The 26,494-nt window shown below is 34.2% G+C and overlaps 6 protein-coding genes and 1 non-coding gene across 9 annotated transcripts; 4 read left to right on the top strand and 3 right to left on the bottom strand.

Annotated features, from left to right (window-relative positions):
• Positions 1-1,551: 1,551 nt before the first annotated feature.
• LOC133691121 (arginase 1, mitochondrial) lies at positions 1,552-4,076 on the bottom strand. The gene is made up of 7 exons (XM_062111461.1): positions 3,829-4,076; positions 3,603-3,745; positions 3,376-3,535; positions 3,043-3,176; positions 2,640-2,849; positions 2,163-2,273; positions 1,552-2,037 (listed from the first exon to the last, which is right to left on the bottom strand). Exons 2-7 carry the CDS (start codon positions 3,741-3,743, stop codon positions 1,777-1,779), a joined length of 1,017 nt encoding a protein of 338 aa, XP_061967445.1. The 5' UTR covers positions 3,744-3,745; positions 3,829-4,076; the 3' UTR covers positions 1,552-1,776.
• A 4,021-nt stretch (positions 4,077-8,097) lies between these two features.
• On the top strand, positions 8,098-11,482 carry LOC133692610 (uncharacterized). Of its 2 annotated transcripts, XM_062113685.1 has the most exons (4): positions 9,047-9,180; positions 9,270-9,863; positions 10,439-10,628; positions 11,005-11,482. In XM_062113685.1, the coding sequence occupies exons 2-4, from the start codon at positions 9,288-9,290 to the stop codon at positions 11,130-11,132; spliced, it is 894 nt and encodes a 297-aa protein (XP_061969669.1). In that variant the 5' UTR covers positions 9,047-9,180; positions 9,270-9,287; the 3' UTR covers positions 11,133-11,482. The 2 variants fall into 2 exon arrangements, with proteins under 2 accessions (XP_061969668.1, XP_061969669.1); XM_062113684.1 differs by having other exon boundaries at positions 8,098-9,863.
• Positions 11,483-12,295: 813 nt separating this feature from the next.
• LOC133692611 (ycf20-like protein) lies at positions 12,296-14,229 on the bottom strand. 2 transcript variants are annotated; one of them, XM_062113686.1, is made up of 3 exons: positions 14,042-14,229; positions 13,625-13,832; positions 12,296-13,124 (listed from the first exon to the last, which is right to left on the bottom strand). In XM_062113686.1, the coding sequence occupies exons 2-3, from the start codon at positions 13,792-13,794 to the stop codon at positions 12,650-12,652; spliced, it is 645 nt and encodes a 214-aa protein (XP_061969670.1). In that variant the 5' UTR covers positions 13,795-13,832; positions 14,042-14,229; the 3' UTR covers positions 12,296-12,649. The 2 variants fall into 2 exon arrangements, with proteins under 2 accessions (XP_061969670.1, XP_061969671.1); XM_062113687.1 differs by having other exon boundaries at positions 12,296-13,121.
• Positions 14,230-16,671: 2,442 nt separating this feature from the next.
• LOC133692284 (protein GRAVITROPIC IN THE LIGHT 1-like) lies at positions 16,672-20,323 on the top strand. Its single transcript, XM_062113120.1, has 3 exons — positions 16,672-16,834; positions 16,995-17,051; positions 18,841-20,323. The coding sequence occupies exon 3, from the start codon at positions 18,906-18,908 to the stop codon at positions 20,172-20,174; it is 1,269 nt and encodes a 422-aa protein (XP_061969104.1). The 5' UTR covers positions 16,672-16,834; positions 16,995-17,051; positions 18,841-18,905; the 3' UTR covers positions 20,175-20,323.
• Positions 20,324-21,315: 992 nt separating this feature from the next.
• On the top strand, positions 21,316-22,290 carry LOC133692799 (21 kDa protein-like). Its single transcript, XM_062113947.1, has one exon. It carries the CDS (start codon positions 21,488-21,490, stop codon positions 22,100-22,102), a length of 615 nt encoding a protein of 204 aa, XP_061969931.1. The 5' UTR covers positions 21,316-21,487; the 3' UTR covers positions 22,103-22,290.
• A 1,700-nt stretch (positions 22,291-23,990) lies between these two features.
• TRNAE-CUC (transfer RNA glutamic acid (anticodon CUC)) lies at positions 23,991-24,063 on the top strand. Its single transcript has one exon. It is a non-coding gene; the product is annotated as a tRNA-Glu (tRNA).
• Positions 24,064-24,958: 895 nt separating this feature from the next.
• LOC133690741 (probable pectinesterase/pectinesterase inhibitor 36) lies at positions 24,959-26,494 on the bottom strand. Its single transcript, XM_062111007.1, has 3 exons — positions 26,347-26,494; positions 25,924-26,250; positions 24,959-25,761 (listed from the first exon to the last, which is right to left on the bottom strand). The coding sequence occupies exons 1-3, from the start codon at positions 26,492-26,494 to the stop codon at positions 25,073-25,075; spliced, it is 1,164 nt and encodes a 387-aa protein (XP_061966991.1). The 3' UTR covers positions 24,959-25,072.

The raw sequence follows: 26,494 nt of genomic DNA, 5'->3' as shown, positions 1-26,494 counted from the left end.
CACCAACCACTTCAAGTTCACATGCTCACCAACCACATCAAATATTAAATTCATCTTATTTCTAGGAGCTAAGATTCAAAGTTCAAAATGATAATTGCATCTTTATTTTTTAGTTTATGCTTTTCCAATTCAACCTTGGACTCAACTAAACTGCATAATAGCATGAAGTGTGAACAGACACAGAATCTTTAATCTGGTAAACAGGTTTCCACATTAAATAAAAAAACCATAGTTTAAGCTTTCCTTTCAACCTCGGAGACAACTAAACTGCAGAAGAACATGAAATAGTGTGAGCTGACACAAATAATCTCTAATTTGGTAAGCAGGTCGTAGTTGTAAATAGTTATAAATAGTGTGAGCTCACTTTGTTAATCATTCTTGTAGTCAGTTTTCATGTCGTACCACATGTGAGAATAAAAGGTAAAAATGTAAATGAAGCAAAGGATGCTTGTAAGAACAACCTAAAGTCATTAAATATACTGAAAAACCAAATAAATATGAAGTTGAGGTGAAATCAAAGGACAATATGAAGTTGATGAATAGGTTCAGATTAAGTCATCTTGTGAAAAGTAAGAATAAGTTGTAGGAATTATGGAGGCTGAAGTTGAAATAAAAGAGAACATTTTTTTTATTTTTTTTATTTTATGAAGTCGTAGGAAAGATTGATGTAGAGGATGGAAGGAAGGAAAACAACTAAATGAACTAGACTGGTTGAACCGTCAATAAAGGCAGTTTAGCTGGAATAAACTAACTACAATATTATATTTAATGTTATATTTGAGGTATTCATTTATTTGAAAGGGTTGAGTTTAATTTCTAATAATTAACTTGAGGATAGGGTTTTTTCTTTTTTGGGTAGAGAGGATTGATGCAAAGCATTATCTTTATTATTCTTGATATAATTATTTTTATTGTATTACTTCCTTAATTAATAAGATTTTCTAGATTTTAAAAAAATTTCAAACGAGTTCAACACACGAATTGATAAAAATATGGATAATTTTTTATATGATCATTTAATCAGGTTAAATTTTTTCTAGATCGTTCAAAAGGAGGTAGCTAGCTTATTGCTTGTTTTTGTTTTGATGCCCAAGTCAAGTCCTGAAGTTATTGTTTTAGAATTTTATTTATTTATTCTTCTTGTTATTTTTTTTTATTTTTCTTATTTGGATTAAAACTTTCCATTTAATTAAGATGTTACTAATTAATTTATTTTTTTTGGTATTTAAACAGCCTTGGATGCTATTTTTTAGTAGAGAAGTTTATGAATTATTGATGCTTCAGAATATATTAAAATTTTCTTTATAATTTTTAAAGTTTAGGATGGTAAAATTAGGGTTTGAAAATCCTATCTCTATTTTTTCTGCTACAAGCTGTGTCAATATTGAGGCTATTACCAATTTAGGTTTCCTCAACTTGCCCTCTCTGGTGGTCATATAAATGCTCTCTCTTTGTGGAACAAGGAGCTGCCATGGACACAAGAATCTCCGAGTTCCACACTCCTCCGGCCAGCATGACAGTATTCGACATTGTTACTTTCATTATACTCCATGACAAGCAAATTCTTCCTCTGTTCATTAAAATACAAAATGACAGCCTTAAACTCCCAGTGAACTACAAAGAATAGGGACTGGGTTTGCAATTGGAATAGTATCCATGGTAATTGCAGCCTTCCGCTCAAGCAAATTTTTATGTTAGAAGGCCATTTGCTCAAACTTTACGGTTGACCACCAAGGACTTAGTAACATTAGAATGTCTTGATAGGGAACTGTAACATCATTTTGAGATTTTTGCAGTCAGTTCCCTCACCAGCTTAGCAGCAACCATTGCAGTCATTCCATCAACAGTGTCACGTTGTGGATTGAATTCAACCACATCTGCCGCAACAACTTCAGCTTGAAGGTTGTGAAGAATGTCGAGAACATTACGGAAAGAAAGACCACCTGGCTCAATATGTGATACGCCAGGAGCAAAGGCAGGATCAAGGCAGTCCACATCTATCGAGATATACACACCTTTTACACCTTCCCCTAGTTTCTGTCCAAGAACAGGCCATAAATAAAAATGTGTTAAAATCCCAAAACCAACTTATACATATGTATGCTGTGTGCATGCGTGTGTGTCTGTGAGGAGAAGAGAGAGAGAGAGAGAGAGAGAGAGACCAGATTTTCCAATTGCTGCCGATCCCTTGAGAAGGTTCGCATTTCATATTGCTCTACTCCAAAACGTTTACCTTGCTCACGCCCTTCTTTTGTTATTGATCTGATACCCACCTAAAAGCCAACATTCAAGCTGATCAATATAACATTTAAGAAATTACCAGCTATCTTCACACCTCAAAATCTTGGGTGCAAACAATAGATGCAGTCATATACTCTGAAACAATGAGCTGAACAGCATATGGTTTCCCTCAACTTAAGATAACCAGAAGATTTTGTAATACAATCACTGAAGGGATATCACCAATCTACACCTTTTGGATAGGATTTTTATACATATCATAGTCTGTTCTAACTTCTAACCATAAATTAGATGACAAAAGAAAGTTAATGTCATGGTTTGAAAGCAGAAATATATACTAAATTAACCACAAAAACATCAGAGATACAGAAAAAGTATATTGAAAGATGAAAACATACTTGCAAAAGCCGCCGAGCATAACCACCCTCCATAATTCGGGCAAACGAAGATGCATGAGAATACTTATTTCCTTCAAAGCAATGATAGATGTCAGGATGGGCATCTAGATGAAGAATATCTACAGGACCCCCAAGCTTCTCAGAGACAGCTCTAACCACAGGAAAAGATATTGAGTGGTCACCACCTAAGACTAACGGACGCAATGGATCCTGTAGATAGCAGACATTTTCTTAGCCACCAATATTTAAAGAACTTAAAACTCCTAGCAAGAAAAAAAATCATGCAGAATCTCTTTTCAGATTCGCTGAAACTACAATTTAAGTCAAATTAAATGCAGAAAGAAAAATTCAGAACAACCGATGAACTGCAAAATTAGAAGAAGTAAAAAAACACAGCAATCACCTCTTCCATCACGAGCTTGACTGATTCACTAATAACATTCATCAGTCTATCATCATCCACACCACAATCTCGAATTTCTTGAACCGGAACATCACCAACATCAGTTAGCACTCGTGGATCATTTAATTCTTTACCTGCAAGCAGCCAAGCATCATACATGAGCATGTGGAAGCACTAATTTACATCATCGTTGATCCAGGCACCAAAGCATACGAAATGGGAGCCTTCAAAAGCTATAACTATCGGTAATTAGTTTGTTAAAATCCAATTAACAAACAAAAATAGTCTAAACTAATAATAATAAAAAAAACAAATATTCTCGCTAGGCACCACCTTCTTCCGTGCTCGAATTCGTGCTGCCACACCAAATCGCTTCCCTGATACGCGGAGGAGCAAACGCCGGTCCTTGAAGAAACGATGAATTGTGTCCCAAAGGAACTCCAAGAAGCGTTGTGGATGCTTTAACACCTCCTAATGCGCGCAAAAGCTCTCCCTGCAAAAACAAATTAATAAGAAAATGATAATAATTGGCAATTTAAATGCGATTACGATGAATATACCTTAAGCTTAGCACGCTCGCGAATAAGCGTGAGAGAAGCATCGATAACGCGATTTTGGCCTTTTTCTAGCAATTCGGGAGGGATATTTGCAGTTTTTAGTTTTTGCAAGTAATGAATCCCTCTCTTCCCTATAATTGACATATCTGCAACAAATAATGATAATCATAATTAGACTACAAAGATTAATAAACAGAAAAGGAAAGAAAACGTCGAGGTTTTTGGTTACCTTGTAGAGAGAAAGAGAGAGTGAGGGGTTAGATGAACAGCAGACGGAGGGAGGGAACAGCAATTAGCGATTGAACGGTGAAAGGGAATTGGCGCTCGCATAAAGAGGAGTGGCCGTTTTAGAGGGAGGGAAGAAAGCTGTGCTGGATTTTGGATAATGATGATTTGATTAATTAATGGCCGTGTCTGAGAATGGGCATTTTGGTTTGCTCCAGTGATTCGCCCTCTCGTCTTTTCTAACTACGAGGAAATTTTAAAAAGAGTTTATTACACGCGCCCATTGTTACAGTGAAAAAGACGCTCTTATCCTTGAGCAAGTGCGTGCTTGCTGCTGTCCTAGAACAGTAGGAAATAAAATAAGAGATTAACATATATTTGTGCTTGTTAAAAGTATATTATATTTGGGTTTTATTTAATTGATGATGAATAATATAAAAACATCTATTTAACTGCTGATATATATTATTATCAAATCATATAAATTATTTTATAAAATTAAGAAATCATAGTAAATAATCTATTCTCAGTGTTTTCCGGGCACCAAAAATTATTTGATAAAAATAAAAATTTTACTATTTCAAAAAAATAACTCAAAATTTATTAATTTTAAACTTATTTTCTTTTATATGTGTAAAGATTAGAAAATAATTTTCAACTAATTTTGTATTGTACAACTAGACATGTTAATAGAATTTACTTAAAAAAATATCTAACAAGGTTTAAAATGGAAAAAATATTATTAATAGATTTTAATTGAAAAATATTTATGTTATACATATAGTTGTAATTTATAAAATAATATATATATATATAATAAAAAAATCACTATTATACTTTTTTACATCTCATTTGTTTTTATTATAAACGGTCAAATAATTACATGTAATATTTTGTATGTATTAAATAAACTTGAAAAAAATAAAAAATAATAAATGATTTTTTAATTTATTTTTTATGACATGATAAAATTCTAGAAAGTATCTTTCAATTTATTTTTCATGACATTTCCAAACATGAAAAAATAATTTGTTTTTTATATAATTCACCTTCCAAGATAAAATGTTTTTTGACAAATAAACAAGATATTAATTTATCAAATATTTTTTCAACACATCAAAAGGTTGAAGATTACAGTATCTAATTTGGATTCCTAGGTTTTCTTATGAAATTTATTAGGATGTGAATTTAAAGAAGTTTATTATAATAATTTTTTTGCTTAAAGAATATGATGTATTTTTTCTAAATAAAATACACTCATAAGCACGAGTAGATTAAACTAATCATAGCTATCAAGTGAAATAATATCTATCACTGCCAATTTCATAAAACGTGTATTTATCAATCATCTTAGCAGAATTTTGGAATTTAAAATAATAATCAAAGCAGCTCCCAGATGCATTTTTTCTCTGTAGTTTTAATTAAAGTGAATAGTAATATTTTTTTTGGTTGAAAAATTAGTACAGTAAATTGATTTCATTCGTACTGTTCACGTGAACAATATTTTTTTTTGAAAAACTAGTTTAAAGTGAATTAAATTTATTCACATTATAATCTCAATTTTATTCATAATAATATTTAATTTAATTTAATTACATGCTCAAACAATCATGGAAACTGTAATTCTTGTCGAATGAATTTTATATGTAATGAAATTATAGATAGTTTAATAAAATAATAAAAAATATTTTATACAAAGTATTATTTATTTCATGATGCAATAGTAGTAGTTAAATCTACAATATTCAAATTTAAAATCATTAATATATATATATATATATATATATATATATATATATTATAGTTATTTTATAACTTTAATTTAAAAAACATTCTTAACTAAACACATTAAATTACTTTTGCTCAACTTCAATTTTAACCATAGTTTTAACCAAATATATATAAATATCAAACTAACCTCAACTAAAAATATTTTTTATAAAATAATTTTTTTCAAATTACAATTATAAAAGTTACTACAATACCAAATACACGAATGCCAATTAAAGATATTAAAAATGGGGGTGTTTTAGTCCGAAGAAAAAATTCCCCCACCCTAGAGGACGTGGATTCCTCGTTTTAGAAGAGTAACAAGTTCTTTGATTTTTTTTTATACTTGCAGTTTTGGGTGATTATATTTTAGTAATAAACTTTTATTTTTATAATATTTAAGTTCATATAAATTCAGAAAGAAAAAAGAAAGTCATTAGAGAGAGAAAGCTTTATATTAATCATATTTTAATTATATAAAAAAAATATTGATTGTGATTTAGATGGGTTTGTTTAAGAGATAAGAATTTGATGTAGATGATTTTAGATTTTAACCTAAAATATCTTATATTCGATCTAAAAATTATAAAATCAAACATTAAGAATATTTTAGAATTTTGATCTACCTTTTGCGATATGGTTATTACCTTTCTGATCTGTTTTTCTAAATCATATAAGATTTTATAGTAGTATTAACAATTATTATTACATGAATAATTATATATGAACGTAAAACATATAATTTTTTAAAGAAAATTTGCTCATGAATAATCAATAAAAATGAAATATATTTTTTATTTATTTATTTCTAATTCTTTATATAATTTAATCAAATTCATTATTCTCTTATTTTCTTCATGCATTCACTTAAAAATTATTGAGCAGTATGTTTTTTTTATTGAAACTTACCTTTTGAATTATGATATAATATATATATATATATATGATTTTAATTTAAAAAATTGTTGAGAAAAAATGATAAATAAAGAAAGAGAATTTTGATTAAAGAAATACATTTTTTCTCCTTGATTTAAATTATTGAAAATTTTTACAAATACTTATTTAATTGTCTATAGTTTTTGTAAGAAAACATGTTACCAAGAAAAAAAACATAAAATATATATTATTATGTGTCTACCGGACAAACCTTAAACCACACTTCAGAATTTTAAATCCTTGCCTTTTTTAAAATATGTATTTTAATTTTTATAAAATTAAATAAAAAAAAGTTTTAAAAATTATATTCCATGATATATTCAAACATTATAAAGTATTTTACAACTCCATTTTTATAAAACTACTAAATATTAAAAAATAATTTATTTTTTGTAAAAATCATTTTAAAAAAATATTATTTTTCAGCAAATAAACAGAATAATTACTAAAGAATCACTAATGTAATTCTAATATGGTGATCTGGATTGGAGCTCCTGTCTCCTTTTGATCGATGAAAATGGTTCATCCAACATTCCACAAAAAAAGAAGGGGGGAGAAAATAACAGCGCAGCAAAGGACATGCTTTTCTGATATGAAGGGTAGATACGTCTATTGAAGCGAAAAAAAGGAGCGCTCCTATCAAAAGGAAGGTGGAGCGAAAACAATTTTCCGAGGGAGACGGGGTGATGACGGCAGTCGTCCAAGAGGGTTGATTTTGCCGAGTCATGAGGCAAATCCACGAACGAACTAACAGTCACAAAAAGTGGAAGATGGCGTCACCTTTTCTCGGGACTAGAAATTAATTGCGCCGCGGAGTGCCTCACGCATCCCTGTGTGTTGCCTAAAAGCAGATAAATTGTACCTTTAGCATCTAAAATAAAAAAATATAAATTAACTCATCATTAAAATAAATTTTGATAAAATAATAAATTTTTAGATATATAATTGTGAACCGTGATTTTTAATTAATATCACAATCGAAGAATACAATATCTATTTAAATGTCATGATTATAAATTTTATTATTTACATAAATATCACGTTTCAAGCACTTTGTATTAGCCCACTACTTTAGTAATGAAGATAGAGACAAAGGTGATCATTAAAAATTATATATGTATATATAAAAGAGCAAATTTGATAATATTTAGTAACCGTTTGGAAATGAAGTATAATTTATATTTTAAAAAGAATTAAATTTTTTTATTTAAAATTAATATTTTTTAGTATTTTTAAATTATTTTGATATGCTGATATCAAAAATAATTTTTTAAAATTAAAAAAAATATTATTTAAATATATTTAAATAGAAATCATTTTAAAAAATAACCACACTTCTAATGCTACGAGAGATTCATTTTCTAACTGTGCTGGCTTTTATTAAAAAAAAGCCTACTAAAAATATTTAATTAAACTCAACAATAAATTGTGAAAGTTAAATTTAATAAAAGCCCCATGTAAAAACAAAACAAGCTAATTTACAGTTTTTTCAGTTTTTAATACCAAAAAAAGCTGATTTGGACCAAACCAAATTGGTTCGGTTTAAACCGGTTTTAGTGTGACTGGTCGTATGTTTTTTTGGCCCAAACCATCTTACCGTGAACACCCCTGGTACCACTTACCGTCACAAACGGCTGCTCTCCAAAATCCATGGAAAAACAACAGATTCTACTAGAAGAATTAAGAAAGCAGCATAACTTAAAAACTCTTCTGTTCCATTAAAAATCCTACCTAAAAAGACATCGAAAGTATATCATGCCATCACTACACCTGCCTTCAAGGTTTTCTTCTCCATCGTTTCCTCTCATAAATCTCACCACCACGAAAAGACCAATCTCCACCACCGCAATCACCATGTCCCTCTCTTCTTCACCATCACCATCAATATCAAACAACCCCAAAGAACACAAAGACTCTGAAAACCTAATAGCCCAAGTCTTAAAATACCACAACCAAACCAAACACTTCTTTACTAACTATGCTAGAGGCCCTCATGGTCTTGACTGGGCTAACCAACCTAATCCATTTAGACGTTACGTTTCTTCTCCACTTCTCTCCCTCCTTCACTTCCCCGTTGAAAATAATCAAGATTCGACTTCTGTTTCTACTCCTTTGTATCATTCTCTTTTCAATTCACTTCCATCTCCAAAACCCATTTCTAAATCCTCAATTTCTCAGTTGTTTTATGATTCTTTAGCCTTGTCTGCTTGGAAAACAACTGGCTTTTCTACCTGGTCTCTCAGGGTTAATCCCAGTAGTGGCAATTTGCATCCCACAGAGGCTTATATTATTAGCCCAGCGGTTGATTCTGTTTGTGATTCTGCTTTTGTAGCACATTATGCACCAAAAGAGCATTCTTTGGAACTTAGAGCGAAAATTTCAGATACTTTTTTGCCTAGTTTTTTTCCAAGTAATGCTTTTTTGATAGGGGTTTCGTCCATTTTTTGGCGGGAGGCGTGGAAATATGGAGAGAGGGCGTTTAGGTATTGTAATCATGATGTGGGTCATGCTATTGCTGCTATTTCATTGGCTGCAGCTGAGCTTGGTTGGGATGTGAAGTTGCTTGATGGGCTAGGGTCTAAGGAGTTAGAGAGGCTAATGGGGCTCGGAATTTATCAGGGGTTTCGAATCCCGGATAAGCCAATTAAAGGTAAGTTTCCTGAGATTGAATTTGAGCATCCAGATTGTGTGCTTGTTGTTTTTCCTAATGGTGTCAATGATTTTAATGTGAATTACAAGGAATTGAGCTTGGCGATAATGGAGTTTGGGAATTTAGAGTGGATAGGGAATCCGAATTCGCTTAGCAAAAAGCATGTTTGCTGGGATGTAATTTATACAACTGCAGAAGCTGTTAAAAAGCCCTTAAAGATAGATGATAGGTTTTTAGTTGATAAATTTCAGAGCAGTGGGGTTTGTAGTGAAGGGTCTTATAAGGGTTTTAGCGCTAGGGAAATTATTAGGAAGAGGAGGAGTGCGGTAGATATGGATGGAGTTACTAAAATTGAGAGAGATACATTTTATCAGATTATGTTGCATTGTCTTCCTTCTGGTTGTGGAAGTGGAGAGAAGCAGAAGAGGCAATTGGCATTGCCATTTCGGGCACTTTCATGGGATGCGGAGGTGCATGCAGTTTTGTTTGTGCATAGAGTGGTTGGGTTGCCTAAAGGGTTGTATTTCTTGGTGAGGAATGAAGATCACTTGGATGAGCTTAAGAAATCCACAAGGGCTGAGTTTAAGTGGGAGAAACCAGAGGGATGTCCTGTTGACTTGCCCTTGTATGAACTTGCTAGGAGTGATTGCCAGCAGATTGCTAAACAGCTCTCATGCCATCAGGTGTGCCGTTACTTAACCTTTTCCATTCCAATTTCTTAATATTATCAGTAGATTGCCAGGCAAGCATGTGATTATGAAACTGAAATTGGTGCTCAACAAATAATCCTAGATTATGAACATGAATTTGGAAAGGACAGCAGATTTAAATGAGGCATCATCTTTTTGTGGATTAATAAAAGCACCTTGGTGTGTTTCAATGAATAAAAAAGTCGATCACCTTGCATTTTTCACTTATCAAAAGAGAAAAGGTGTTTTTAACAAAATTTACACATCTTTGAAATCAACTAATAGCTTCCCTAAACAGTTAAGAAATTATTGTTGCAAGTTCCAACCATCAAAACTACTGTAAAAAACTTGAATTGTCATCTATTCAAAGGACTTCAGTAATTTGTCTCCGGTATCACCAGCAAACAAATATGTATTTCAATAACCTGAGAACAATTCTGAGGTTTCAGTCACTTCTGTGTATTGATTTTCTCAATTTGAAGCTGAAATACCAAAATCTGATGTGAGTGGCCTGAAACAATCAAATTCTTGCTAAATTGAAGCTGAAATACCAAATTCCTTTCATGCAGGACATTGCTAGTGATGGCTGCTTCAGCCTTGGTATGGTGGCTCATTTTGAGCCTACTTTGCACAGCAAGGGTGCATGGATGTATCCTAGATTGTTTTGGGAGACTGGAGTTCTTGGCCAGGTTTTGTACCTTGAAGCGCATGCAGTTGGCATTTCTGCTACCGGGATTGGTTGTTTCTTTGATGATCCTGGTATGTTTCTCCTTTTCACCTTCTTTTCGCCTTGGTCTCCAGTTCTCTGGGACCATATGTATTATCCTGGCGCTCAGTTGAAATGTTGTTAATTGTGAATGGCTTTCATATCAAGATCATTTGGGTTGTACTGCATGACAGCATTCTTTAGTTAGTAGAGAAGATCATTGCAGAGCAGCCTGTTCTCAAGTCTGTTAGCTAGGTTTTAGGAAGTACCTCGCTGCTATCAGGATATTCTAGATCATAGATTGTTAAACCATAATATAATTTGAGTAATTCTCCTTTGTGTTATGTTCACGAACCCGTTGTAGCATTCTTGCATTTTATGTCCTGAGATTGTAAACTTGAAACTTTTCCTGTTGTTATTCTGTTGCAGTGCATGAAATTCTTGGATTAAGGGGATCAAACTTTCAGAGTCTGTATCACTTCACTGTTGGAGGCCCTGTCTTGGACAAGCGGATAATGAATCTGCCAGCTTATCCTGGCCCGAGCACTGATGCATGATTGCAATATGTTTGCCGCAACACTCAGGGCTTCTGTCAGCTGCCTTTTGTCACCAAGACAAGTACATACAGAATAGCTTTTGAAGAGTTTCAACTTCATACGAGAATATAATTTGTATTCTTAGGTTTATACAAGTCCCCAGCGTGACATTAACTTCATAATTTCTTCCTCTGTGCTTTTTTTTTTTACGGGTTTGGCTGTCTGGGGCGGGGGAGGGGAGCTAGAGACAGGCCAGGAGTGTGCTCAATGTTCTTTCATTGGCTGGATCAAGGTTTGTTTTATATGTTGTAAAGTGCAACTCAGACTTCAATAATGAGTTACATAATAGATATCTTTGATCGTGCCATAAACTGTATTCCATGTGTAAATAGATAGAAGTGCTTGGATTCGAAGGGAAGTTGAATAGAAATGTTCCGGATAAGTATCACCACGGGATTGGTATTTGTCGCAAGTTGAATAGAAATGTTCCGGATAAGTATCACCACGGGATTGGTATTTGTCGCACAGAAGGGGAAATATAACGGAATACAGAACACGAATCAATGAAACACCAGGCAAATCACAGCTCTGCCCTCTGCACGTATTTCATGCTACTAAGAGACAAGGCATGGGCTCGAATCACTTTGCATAAACAATTCATCCAGCACCAATGAAACGTATGAAGAGGCGGGTGGACCAGGGCCTGACGACTAGGAGCAATCTGGGCGTGCAGCGTTTCGATTAAATGCGTAACTGCTAGACCCAGTGTCCTTTTTGAGCTACCATCTCAACCAGAATTCCATGGCTGAGTTAGAGAAGAAAACAATATTGGCACAATGGGACTGCCACTTTTGCATCTAAAATATTCTCCTTAAGAGTTGATTCACCAAAGCATTTGAGTATTATCTGCACTGATCAATTCTTATAAACTAAACTACAGTGAATCACAGTGTTCTGTCAAATGGAAAATCTTCGTGTTATAGCCATCCTGGTGTGAAATAAGTACCCTTCCTCTCAGTTGCTTGGCCACAGGCATGGACACAACTCTATTTAAAACCATAGCCCATTTCAAGTGGGGAAGCCTTGCTATCCAGAAATCCTGAAATTAAATCGTATCCAATTGTATCCTCCATACTTAAAGCAACTTCCACAGCAGAAAGAGATAATTGTCAGATGCAAGGCACTGAACGAATAAAAAATCTATATTTGCAGCCATAATATAAATCTATGTATCTACAGAAGCCATATGTTAATGGCGTACAACCAATCAAAACTATATGAGGATCGCATGGCTCAAGGTAAATTGCTGAACACCATCTTCAGGTAATCAACTCATCATGCTTACTATTGATGGAACTTGGAAGGCAGACAAGGGATCCCATAAGGAAGGTATGCCTCAACCCAAGCGCTATTGACCCTGCAGAGCTTTCCACTTGCGAAGCGCATGCGTGCAATCAAGTCCTGACTTGTATGTACAGTCATCTCATAATGCTTAGGTGAAAACTATATTGACCAATAGAATCTGAAATGGACAACTTTCACAAAAACAGAGAGAAGATATCCATTTCAAAATCAAACAAGTTACTGAAGCTCATAATCTTGTCAATTTCATATTTAAATGAATCCAAGAACAGACCAAGAGTAAGACCAGCTTTCCAGTAATTAAACACGCTGACAATGCTCCGAATACTTTTGACCAAGGGAAAAGAAGCCCTGTACATGAGGGCTCCAATCCCCTCCACAACCACCACCGCCAAGGCAGCAGATAAGATGTCCCAATCACCTGTCTGACCAATAACCGTAGCAAAGGCAGTTGCACAATAAAATCCCACCAAGAAAAAGAGTAATTTCATGGGAAGATTTTTCCTTATCTCCCGGATTCTAACACCCAGCCTGGTCTGGAGAGCTTGAATTGCCCTAACTAATCGTGTTCCACCACCACCACCACTGCCCGAGGAAGAAGGATCCAATCCACTACCATCCATGCTGCTCTTAATCTGCCAAGCCCTCCTGCTTAACGATTCAAAGAGAAGATCTTAACAACATCAAGAGACAAATGTGAACAATATGACCCTGATTAATTTCACTACCTTAAACACACCTCATAACACCAAAACATAATGTGAACATTACTTGTTGTTGCAAAGAAACTACAGCAACTTTGCTAACAATTGTGCAATTCACATGAAACTATGAGTTAGCAACAAGTAATTTGTTAGAAATTGGGGATACTTCTTTGATTGCCCATACAAGTAAAATCAATCATAGGCGCCTCAATTACTCTAAGGATCCTATCAATAAATACGCTGTTCAGAGAGATCTACCAAAACCTAGACATGAACAAAGTGATCGTCTAGTCTAAATATGGCATTCAACTTTCGATTCCACTCGAAGCACCTTTTCTCTATAAACTCATTAAACCATAAATAAAAGACTCATTTTTAAGCACCTTAGCCGAGCGGCACAAACAACATTAATAATTAACTTAAAAAACAATTGTGGTGGATGCTTACCGAAAATTCTTGGCCAAATAGGGTTCAGCCACATGGACAAAAGAACACTGAGAATATAATTTCCGGCCAGAAGCACACGCAGTTCTATGAAATCCTACTGTTTTCAAACACTGTGTAGTCGAAAGCTTAGATTTTATCGGATTATTAGGCAACGTCATAGTAGTTGCCATTACCGCAAAAATAAATGGTGGAACCCAACAGTGTAAACCTGCCAAAAAAAAACCCCATCATAGGATTGCTGAGTGAGTCTGGTTCAGTACAAATCGAACGAGTCATTTACTAACCCAAAATTAACTCATTTGCAATACAGCACAGTCATTATAATTTTCTGAAATGCCTAATTAGATTGCTTAATTAAGCAAGTAATTAAGGAGACAAACAAGTAATTGATTTGAAAGCGAAAAGAAAGAAACTTACGGTGGAAGAGAATTTGACAATGGTGGACAAGAGGTGGAAGATTGTGGTACGGTACCGTTCTTTCTCTTTATCTCTCCTCTCCTGTGGAATTTAATAGTTTTTGGAGTTGAACTCCATAAGAATCAAGATAGAAAAAGAATTATGTCCATTTTTTCCCATTTGCTTTTGGTTTGGAAGGCACTGGTTCCTTCTTTTAAAATTGGGGTTTTTTATGCATTTTTATATAATAAAAACAAATATTTATAAGAATTATAACGATTTAAATTCCTGAAAAAATTATATTTTTTTTATCTATGTATATTTTTTTATCTCGGTGAAATCATTTTTTTAATTAACAATATATTTATTTATATTTGAATAAAAAACTTAAAAAAATTAAAATAAATATTTATAAAAAATAAATAAATTTATTTCTTTATTTGTAACTTTCTTTTTTGTTACTTATTAGTTTCTTTTCTACTTTAATGGGAAAAAAATTCAAATAAAAACTTGCAACCATTTGTAAAGCAATTTTCAGCTATGATTGCTTGAGAAAATTAAAGAATAATTAATACAGGAAAAAAAATATAAAGAACCATAAATAATAAATAATAAATATATTTTTTAATTTTCATTGAACATTCATGTGCAACTTTTTAAAAAGAAATTGTTCATATAGTTTCATACATAATAATTCAAAGTAATTTGCACATATTATCCTACAAAACTATAATTTTATTTAAAAACCATGAGTACAGTTGAATGATTTTTTTCAAATATTGTTCGTATTGTTATTATTTATATAAATAGGGTTTTATTTTAAAAAGAAGAGAAGGGCCAAGAGCACAGGCGCGCGTATGCCCAGTGATAAAAGAATGTTCTAGCTTGCCCGGGTTTGCACGCATCAAACCTTTTGAAAAAAAAGTTAAATGTGTTTGTGCCTGGTAAGTAAAGTTCATGTGCCTAATTTTTTATTTTTATTTTAAGGGAATATGTCATGCACTTGTTTTTTTTAAAAAAGAAACCAATAACACGTTGAACACTATAATAAATTTTAATTATCTTTGATGTTTGAAAAATTAAAATACAAGACTAATTTTTAAATACTTCTTCACCCAAAAACTCTCAAATTATATATTTAGAACCTGAATAACCTTAAATTTTTTTCAAATACAAGATACACTTTAATAGGTAAAAATCCATTGGAATTCATCACTTAGATCACGTGTTTGAAGGTTAACTCGAGTTGATTGAAAATTAAACTTTATAATTTATTTTGATTTTTTTTCATAGAGTTATCACGTTCTTAAACAAATAACCCAATAATGAATTGATGTTTAATTTTACGAGTATCTATTTTTGTTATCATATAACTAAATATGAATTTGAAAAAAAATCATTGAGCCTGTGGATCCAATGACCCAAGTCACAGTTTTGATATATTAACTTTGATTGACTAGAAATCAAACTTTAGAATCTGTTTCAATTTTTTTTTTATGAAACTATCACAATTTCAAATAAACATCCCAACGTTAAGTTGATGTTTGATTTTTCAAGCGACTATTTTTGTTATCATATAATTAAATAAAAATTATTATATTTTTTTAAATCCATCATAGTCTATAATCTAGGTTGTGGATTTGATGGGTTAGGTCGTGAAACCCTAATCTATTTAATATGTCATCATCTAAAAAAAATTAAAAAAATTATGTTATGGTGAGATTTATTTTTAAAGCCAAACCATGTTCCACTAGTCGTCCGATTTTTTGTTAAATTGATAAAGTCAAATCAAGACATCTACTAAGCAGTTTAATTTAAAATTTAAATTAAATAAAAAATCAAATTAAGAAATTTTAATATTGATACACTATCCACCAAAAAAATTCTTCATGATTCTAATATATTTCTTATGTTCATAAAACTTTTGGTACAGCATGTATCTAGTTTTCTCTACAAGAAAATGTAGTAGATTTTAGTTAGAAATGGAGATTCGCATAAAACAAAGACATCAGTCATGTATTTTACAACTCACCATAGTCCGATTTTTATCACATAAGCTATGAACTATATATAAAAAAATCAATACAACTATCCATATTAGACCTTCCTTTATTTATGTTGCATATGGTTCGACCTTGACATTATATAATAAAACTCTCTTTTTAAAAAATAAAAAAAATAAAAAACGGAAAACCCAGAAACCATAGTGATACCAATGAATACCTTTATGTTTTCAATTCTTTTTTAATTGAAAACAATCCTTCTAAGCAAGATGAAAGAGTTAAGAAAAAGAAAGCATGGGATACAAGTGATTATGGTGAATTATTATGAAATAGTGAATCTTCAATCATTGTTATTACGGGGATGGAAACAAATAAGATTGGATGGTTTGATGACTCATCATCATATAGGTTACGGTGATATTTGAAATTATAATAGTATTGTTTTCTGAAATATATATTAAAATAATATATATTTTTATTTTTTAAAAATTATTTTTAATATCAATATATTAAAACAATAAAAAAATATTTTCAAATAAAATAATTTTAAATTTTCAAAAAGCACGGCGCTACCTACACTTTCCTCTTCTCTTCAAAATAAAGACAACGATTTTATCTATTTATTTATTAAAAACCCACGGATAAAAAAAAAAAAAAAAACACAGAATTAGAAAGTTAGTAAAGCAACAAAGAGAGTTCCCGAGATAGGTATATTTTTGTTGAAACCTCAACTTTACCAAACTCTCCATTACATTCACCGACTCCTTGCCCTTCAAACCTCCGGTCACTCCCCGGAAACATCTCCGATCAGGTATTTATCTTCTTTCGCCCCCCAATCTAACTTCCTGTACGCCCGATTAAACTGGATGGGTACTGAATTTGGAATCTTTTGTGCTTTACTTTTAGGGTTTTGATAGAACTTTCAAGATTCGATGACAATGAACTGGTTGTGTTTTGTTTTTTTATTTTAGGTTGACGGGTATTATGTTAGCTGGGTGCATTCTGAGGGTGCCTTCTGATCGTTATAGGTAAGCAAGCAGCTCAAAGTGGTTTATGATTCGGATGAACCTTTTCGTATTCGTTTTCTAAATAAGCTATCAAGTGAGAAGGAATATAATTCTACGGCACAGAAACTTGAACTTATATGAATGTTTTTGAAGAGTTTTAGTTTTGATTTTGTTTTGGCTACAGAAAGAGTGAAACCGCTAGATTATAACCTTATCATACTGGTTATTTGTGTATTTTTCTTTTTTGGCTTCTTCTACATCTTCTCGAAGCTTGATCTTTGGATGATTCAACTGCTGTTCCATGCTGTGACTTGCCTTTTTCCGAATCAAGTTGATCACTGTATCATATGCGCATGGTTGACGTGCTGATAAGTGGTGTCACTGAGTATAATCTGGGAGTATATGTCATGTCTGGAGTCATAGACAAGTCTTTGCAGCAAGCGCATGATATACATAAGAGTTTGAATTTGTCTTTTCTATGTAATTTTCTACTGAGATTTCACATTAGTTAAGTGAGTTATCAGAAGCTCACATATATGTAAAGTTTGAATCTTCACTTCACTCCAAGTTTCTACCTAGGATCGACTTTAGTCAATTGAGTTATTTCATTTTAGGGCTTGATGATAAAAAGCGATCAAATCTGGGGTTTTGGAAAAAGAAGTAAGTTTGAGGAAATTATTTCAAATTGATCTGTTTTCAAGGTGGACTCACTTTGAGAATCTCTTCAGATGCTATAATGTGGTAGTCAACAGCATATCTTTTATGATAAAGAACCTTTTGGATTGATGCTTGGTAGTCTTTTCTTCTTCTTTTACTCACTTCTACCTTTTTGTCAGCCTTACCTTTGCTTCCAAACTCAGAGAGCTAATAGTTGTTTTTCTGCAAACTAGCCCTAAAAATTCTTATATTTTCAGTTGGTTGTGCCAAAATAAGGTCCTGCAATCAGATCGAGTGTTTAATAACTGAGCTGGTGCTAGATCTTTCATACATCATTAATCCTTGTAGTGATCTAGGTCAATCCCTGACTTATGTAGTTGTCGTTTTTCTCTAACCATATTAAGGTTTTAGCTGGAGTACTGTCTCTGGGCTCCTGACTTTATGGGCTTACCTGTCGAGCATAGAATGATTTCCCTCCAATCATTTTGGTCATTGAGAGGCCATTAGATTCTTGTCCAAGTGCTAAAGGGGATGATTTGTCTCCAATCAATCAGGGCTTTGGCCAGAATGAGTTTTTGGTACAAATCCTGCCAGTGCAATTTTTTACTAAAGGAAGAAGTGATTGATTGTGGTATACCGGCATTGTGACTCTCTTGCCTTGTTGGGGTCATGTTGATTAATGCCTTATGACATCTTTGGTTTGGTTTCTTCAGTCCTTTGTTACTAGTTGCTTTTATGGACACCCCTCCCCCCCTAAAATTTTCATTAACAATGTTTGGGTTATGACCTTGTAAGTGTGGAGTATATTAAGTAACAGGAAGCAGTATTTTCTATTTTCGAATCTATTCATCAAACATTTTTATCATTTTTCATAAGCTCTCTGGAGCGAAATGATCACTGTTCACAAGATTTCTCTTGCATTATGTGCAAACACGACATTCTTCATCCTGGTTGCTCAATGGTGCACGAGCCAGAATTGAGATCAGTTTAGAAATGCGACCAATACCTGAAAATATTGCTTTGTAATGTGGACGTAGTTTAGGCTTATTTTGGATTTAGCATGTGTGAAATATTACTGGGAATTGCTTGAGTTGTGGCTTCTTGCATTGCTGATAGTCTTGGATATCATTAATACTTTTGTGAGATTTTGCAGGTTGTGCCACACTGTTGTATTTTCGGAAGGAATCCAACTAGATTGCCCATCCTTTGAAAGTAGATATGCTACCCACTGGGTTGAAAGATAATCAACCCCGCGAGAGCAACAATCAAAAGGTCCACCCTCAACCCATGGAAGATTCTGCAAATCAAAATCCAGAAGCTTTGGAAGCCTTGATATCCAAAATATTTACCAACATCTCCTCTCTGAAGTCAGCTTACATCCAGCTCCAATCTGCTCATACTCCCTACGATCCTGATAAGATACAAGCTGCTGACAAAGATGTAATTTCCGAGCTGAAAAATCTATCCGAGCTCAAGCATTTCTACAGGGAAAACAACCCCAAGCCAATATGTGTTTCTCCTCAGGACTCTCGGTTAGCTGCAGAGATCCAAGAACAGCAGAGCCTGCTCAAAACATACGAGGTTATGGTGAAGAAATTCCAATCTGAAATTCAGAATAAAGATTCTGAGATTCTTCAGTTGCAGCAGATGATTGAGGAGGCAAACCAGAAAAGAGCAAAACTGGAAAAGAATCTTAAACTCAGGGGCTTGTCAACCAAAGAATCAGAGGGTTCTGGAGATGAAAGTGGTTTTTATTCTGTGGATCTAACCCCGGATCTCTTCATATCTGCCGTAGAAACTGCTTTCAAAGCCATTCATGATTTTTCTAAACCATTGATCAACATGATGAAAGCAGCCGGGTGGGATCTTGATGCTGCAGCTAACTCCATTGAATCCAACGTTGTTTATGCAAAGAGAGCCCACAAAAAGTACGCATTTGAGTCTCATATATGTCAAAGAATGTTCAGTGGGTTTCAGCATGAGAACTTCTCAATTAAAGTAGACAGTGGGGCAGTTTCAAAGGAGACTTTCTTCCACCAATTTCTTTCTATGAGGGAAATGGATCCTTTGGACATGCTAGGTCAGAACCCAGATTCTGCTTTTGGGAAATTTTGCAGGAGCAAGTACCTGGTGGTGGTTCACCCAAAGATGGAGGCGTCATTCTTTGGAAATTTAGATCAGAGAAATTATATAAATGGGGGAGGGCATCCAAGAACGCCCTTCTACCAGGTGTTCTTGAAACTGGCCAAGTCGATCTGGCTTTTGCACAGGCTGGCTTATTCCTTTGATCCAAATGTTAAGGTCTTCCAGGTTAAGAGAGGAAATGAGTTCTCAGAGGTTTATATGGAAAGTGTTGTAAAAAACCTGATATTAGATGAAAATGATCCAAAACCTAGGGTTGGTCTAATGGTCATGCCTGGGTTTTGGATAGGAGGCAGTGTGATTCAGAGCCGTGTTTATCTCTCGGGTGTGAAGGTTGCCGAATGATTACCAAACCTGAACAAATATTTGCTGTGTTGTTTATGTGGTGTGTTTGGATTCAATTTGTGTTTCCTTTATAATGTTGTAATTTATGTAATTGTCTTTCTCGTTGAATGAGATGAGAAGAGATGGGCTTTCATATCTTCTCTGCCCCACTCTGTGTCTCTGCTTCATGATCTTGCCTGGGTTTGTATGTTCCAGATAGTAAATCGGTGAATTGTTACTGAGAAAATCGGTGCCATTTACTTATGTGAAGGTGCATCTCGCTTGGAATCGTGGTATAATCTCTGGGAGGATATAGATGCTTGGATTGAATAATATGCAGGACAAATCATGTTACTGGAGAACAATGCAAGATATGCTCAAGGATCCACAGGATCATAAAAAAAGTGGATTTGATAGGGATTGTGGCTGATCCTTGCTGAAAGATTACTCAGGTTCAGAAGCACATGATTTGCGAGGTGTCAAATTGGGAGACGGCTTGTCTCTGCTGTCCAACCGTGATTTTTATAAAATTTAATTATTTTTTATGTTAAATAATTCAAAAATAATTTTTTTAAAAAAATAATAATAAAATACCATTTTAATATATTTTAAAAAATATTTTGAAAGATTATTTTTATAAAAAAAAAACATTATTTTTAAAAGATAATTTTGACCAGACTGTTTATCAGCAATTAATAGCTATCGCCATGTTTATAGACAGGTCGCCACGGGCATCGCTGAACCCTCTCCAGTGCAACCGATCCAACGGCAGGAAACAAATAATCCGTTGATCCCACGAATTCTGGTCGTTACTGGTAAAAAGTTAACGTGATTGACTAATTTGATTTTATCATGGGAGGAATCGGCAGTTCGCCACTACTGTATAATGGATCCAACTTTCTGAGTCATTAAGAAACATAAAGAACCTAAAATGTTGACCATCAAAATGCACGTGCGTGCCCCTTCCCGAGAAACCCTGCCAGTGTTTTATGGTAAAATGAAGGTTCGGATAACCATCATCTTCGTGCCAAGGTTTGTTTTTCATCACTGCAGATCCGAGATACTCTCGATAATGCAGGTTTAGGGTTAATCATTTAACTAGCCCGGATAGGCATAATCCTATTTTCTATTCAGGCTTCTTTCAAGGACTAATAATTGAGTATTATTTGTGATTAATACGAGTAAAGTGCAAGATAGATCCAAGTTTATGAAGTTTTAGCCTGTGACAGCCTCTTTATATATACAGCCTTACCCCACTCCTCTGCTCTCAACGGAAAGTTCATTTCTGTGTTTGACACATTTCCTTTCCTTCAATTCTACTAGCTTCAACAAGAATGAATCGTCTCAGCCTCTCCATACCGCTTCTGCTGCTATCCATATTTTGCTTTTCAGGCACAGTGGAACCGGCAAGGTTTGCCAGACATTCCCGGCCTCGGGCCTATATCGAGACTGCGTGCACGAAGACCCTTTATCCATCCCTATGCACCCAATACCTATCAGTCTTTGCAAACTCAACAATACAAACCCCTCAACAACTAGCCCAAGCTGCCTTATCCGTGAGCCTATACAAGGCCCTCCAAACAAGAACATTCATGTTGAAAGTGGTCAAGGAGCTCAAGGCAATGAAATCTAAGGATTACCAGGCTGTGAAGGACTGCTTGGATCAGATTGGTGATAGCGTGGATCAACTTAGCCAATCAGTTAGAGAGCTCCATCGCTTGGAACATCCAGGTGCTGCGGGTGGCGGTGACGTCTTTTGGCACGTAAGTAATTTCGAGACCTGGGTAAGCTCTGCCATGACTGATGCCAGTACTTGTGTGGATGAGTTACCGGGGAAGGATATGAACAAGTTAAAGGCTGTAATCAAGGCCAAGGTTTTGAATGTGGCACAGACTGCTAGCAATGCACTAGCCTTGTTTCAGCGGTACGCTGCAAAGCACAAGCCATAAGGCTGCATGTAAACCTTGCTTGTGTTTCTGAATCAAACTTTGCAGTTCAAGATTTCTTACTGTGTAATCATTTTGAGGTTCTGTCAGTTTCCTGTACAATTGTATACAAAGTGAACAAAGCACCTTTAAGAATCAGTAATAACTGAATGTAATCTCATCCTTTTGCGTAAGATGTTGACATTATCATTTGTTTTCCCGTGTAAGAAAGTTTTTGCCTGCATCCTACACGGTTTAAAATAGCAAGTCTTGCTTAAATCTACTTTCTTTCTTTAAAGACATCATAGTTGAGAGAGCGGGTTGTCTAAGCCTTAAACCTCACTAGTCCTCCATTATGAGCCCCCTGATCCCTCTAAAAGATGTGTCTAACCTCCGCTTCTTATTAATTATTATTATTATTATTAACAGAATAAATGAGGAGGGGAATTAACTATTGCTCTGCACATGCTGTTTTTTTTCATCGCTTAATGGTTTTGTTTATTCCACTGTCATGATTGAGATTATGAATTTATTAAATTAATTTGGATTGGTTTAGATTATTTTTTATATTTGAATTATTTTTAGACTTGTTATGTTCATCCGTTCACATCAAATCAATTATTATATGGTTTAATTTTTTTTTCTACTAGAAAACATGTTAGCAACATTTATATATATTTATTTGTTTTTTTTAATTAAATATTTTTTTCAATTTCATTCTTCAACATTTGGTTGATTGAAAATTGAACTTTATAATTTTTTTTAGATTTATTTTCTATAAAGTTATCATGTTCTCTTGATTTGGGTATGGTTAGTTAACTTGGGTTGACTTGAGTTATTTTTTTTATTTAATCTTTCGACACTGAGTTGATTGATAATTAAGCTTCATATTTTTTTTTGATTTGCTTTTTATGGAGTTATCATGGTCTTATAACTCAAGTTGTGGGTTAGGCCGGTTGACTGGTGTTTTTTTTTTGTTCTATTTTAGTTGATTTTTTTTAATTTTATCATTTAATATTGAGTTGATTGAGAACAAGTTTTATATTTTATTTTGATTTGTGTATTACGAGGTTATTTGATCGCATTCTAGAATATGGAAGCAAGTGCATTCAGTTTAGTTATTCAAGCCATTTTACCTAGTTTATTTTTTAGTTGAATTTTATTTTTAATTTTTATTTTTCAACATTAGGCTAAATAAGAATTGTGTTCAAGAATTTTATTTTATTTGTTTTTTATAGGATTATCAGGGTCTCATGACCTAAGTAATGAATTTGGCAAGTTAACTCGAGTTTATCTAATATATTATCGTTTTAATATTTAAAAAAAAAGTATTGTCTTGATTTTTTTTAATCAAACTATATTTTTATCAATCATTTAAGTTTTTGTCGGACTTGTTAAGTCAATTAAATCAATTCAATTGTAATATAGTTTTTAATCTTTTTATGCTAAAAAAAACCTATCAACAACATCCATGCATGTAAGGAAATACTATATCTACTTAGACTAGAAATAGGTAACATGGGATTTTAGTAGCTTTTGGACATCCAACCTGCACTTTTTATGAATATCATATGCATTTAGTCATCTGAGTAAACTATATTAACTATCCTGTTTAGATTGCTTGCTTTCAAATGTCTTAAAATGATAGTTTTTAAAGCTCATTTTTAGTTAAAAAAAAAAAGAAAAAAAAAAAGAGCAAAACTTGAGGCTATAACGTGGAGATCATAAAGCAAGCTAGGCATTGAGTAAACATTTTATAAGTTCACCCAAAGGCCCGGTTTGTATATTATGCTTTTCGTTGGACTAGAACGCATACCCTCCACATCCACTATTCAAATGGTTGAAAAAACCAGTTTGGTCGATAATTAATAAAATATATAAGTTGAATATACTGCTGCATGAAAACAACAAATCCGTTGTAGTCTAGTTGGTTAGGATACTCGGCTCTCACCCGAGCGACCCGGGTTCAAGTCCCGGCAACGGAAACTTTTTTAAATTCCATCTCGAGCCTCAGTGGGGTCCATTCAGAATTTAGAAAAGGAGTGCTAAATAAATCCAGGCGGGAATTCAATTTCAATCCCAGAACCAAGCAAGCAAGCGAGCGAGCATTCCTTTCTTACCCCCTCTCTTCAATTTTTCTAATGCCTGCCCCAACCGAAGATGAACACGACTCGAAAGAGGGATTCCTCCGAAAACACTTCTTACAAGAATGGAAACTCGTAACGGCATCGTTAAATACAGAAATGGCATTACCAGAGACTGGAACACTCATGAATAAAAATGGTTAAATATCGTAACGTAACGGAATCAGTTAGTTGGTTGGTATAGTAGTAGTAATATGACAATGATGCAAAGGAGAGCTAGTTTTGAATGAAGTAATCTTTCTGTAATCTGCAGAATTCTCCTTCTCCTTCTCCTTTCATTTCTTCTAACTCTCAATCCCATTCTATACACTTAAGTTCTTTGTAAAGATTAGTTCTTAACAAAACCTTCATAACCAAAACCTCCTACTCTCTAGACTTCTAGATACCTCTAGAACCGTCGCAAGTGATCGAGTCTACAATACATCAGCTGATGCTCTTTGCGTGATGGCGACATCGGTTGTATGGGCAAAGGCTACTGCGAAGAAGGCGATGGAGCTTATCCTGGGGTCTCAACGAAGAAGCAGAGTTCGTCGAGGGGCAGAGACGACGGCAATAAATCAAGAGTGGGGAGAGCTTCCCGGCTTTAATTTTTATTAAGATTGAATTTACATTTTTTATACAACAGATTAACTTGGCAGTGAAAATCTTCAATTTCGTAGAGCTATTATCCAAGAAGTTCCTGTATTGAGTGTTTTTACTGAATTGATATAACGTTGACAATATAGAACTCTGCAATGAACTTGTGCTTTCACCATTATAAAAATACCATTTATTTTACAGGACACTTTTGATGCTAATTGAAACCACTATTATGGCGAACTCCACATTACTAAGACGAAAAGAGAGGCCTTTAGACTCTCAACTTATAGGACACGCCTGTCTGAGAAATCCATGAGCTCCCCTTTATGAACTTATTCACGGTAAAAGGGCTAGCCTCCTTCCAACTTTTAAACACGTGAAAGCCTGGCCATTTTGCCCTGTGTTCTGTAGATGCACCACAGCCTATGTTGTTATACTCTGCATAAAACAATGTATTAAGATGAACACTGCCGTCCCATGGCAACCACCCTGCTGGATCAATAAAGCCATCAATGTCCGTCTCAAAAATCACTGTCCTGGAATACTTTCTCCATGGCCTGCCTAGGAAAGTAGGGATGTTTTTGACACCAATAAAATCCGGGGCCGGCCTAATACGCGATCCTTGAATAGAAATCCCTGTGTTTTCATCAGGGCTTTTTCTTCCCTGTGCAACTATCACGTTCTTTTGGTTTTCATTTGGTTTTCTTACGAAGATGTCGCAATTTTGCAAAACCACGGCAGCATTGCCAAATATGAAATCGATAGTGCCATATATATGGCAGTCGCGATAAAATTGCCTTTTGGATCGTACATAGAGTGTGTTTTGGTAACCCTTGAAGCTACAACGATAAACAACCGACTGCTCTGAACTCACCATTAGTGCCACTGCTTGCCGTCCGTCGGGGCCTGCTGTGTTTTCAAATGTCATGTCTCTAGCCCAAAACCCATCTGCATGTACACCTGCACAAAATAGGAGATCAATTAGTAATTCAAATCTTAAAATTTTGATATCTATATTATTGTTGAAACAGGGCTCGATCTTAACTCTCAGCTCTTGAAAAGACAAAAAACAACAACAAATTGTACAATCTGAAATATATGCTCCACTTTCAATGATCTTACCGAATGTAGCTGTCTCGTGCGTGGCATATCCATCGCGTTTAGCATTTCTGTTGCCTGTGACAATGGTTCTATCAATGCCATCGCCCACAAACATCAATTTTTCCATGTTTTTCTTAATTACCACTTTCTCATTGTATACCCCTGCTTTAACGTAGACTATCACCCTTTGGTTTCTCCGGTTACCACCAGTTTTGTCAAGTGCAGCAAGGGCATCATTGATTGTTTTGTGTGTACCAGAGCCATCCTGTGCCACCACGTAGTCCGCCTTCGAATTTGCTGGATTCCATGATGTCAGAAGTTTCCCGTTAGGTTTTCCTGAAATGCAAAATCAGAAAAGAAATTTAATCCCCAGCAAAGGCCATATACAAGTGAAATAGCCATATTATGAATTTAAGATATACTGACTCCTTTTCAGCCCTTTACCGGACTTCACATTGAAAGCTAGAGCTTCACTAGCTTGATCAGTTTGGGTTCGGAAGTTTTCTGATTTCTCCAATTCTTGATGGCAAAAGGTAGTGGTGGCTGCTATGGCCAGAAGGAGGAAAATGGCGGCAGTACTAGCACTAGACAT

This window comes from Populus nigra, chromosome 4, assembly GCF_951802175.1.
Source record: "Populus nigra chromosome 4, ddPopNigr1.1, whole genome shotgun sequence".
Classification (NCBI taxonomy): domain Eukaryota; kingdom Viridiplantae; phylum Streptophyta; class Magnoliopsida; order Malpighiales; family Salicaceae; genus Populus; species Populus nigra.
Note: the sequence above shows the minus strand (reverse complement) of the source record. Positions and strands in the feature narration are given on the sequence as shown.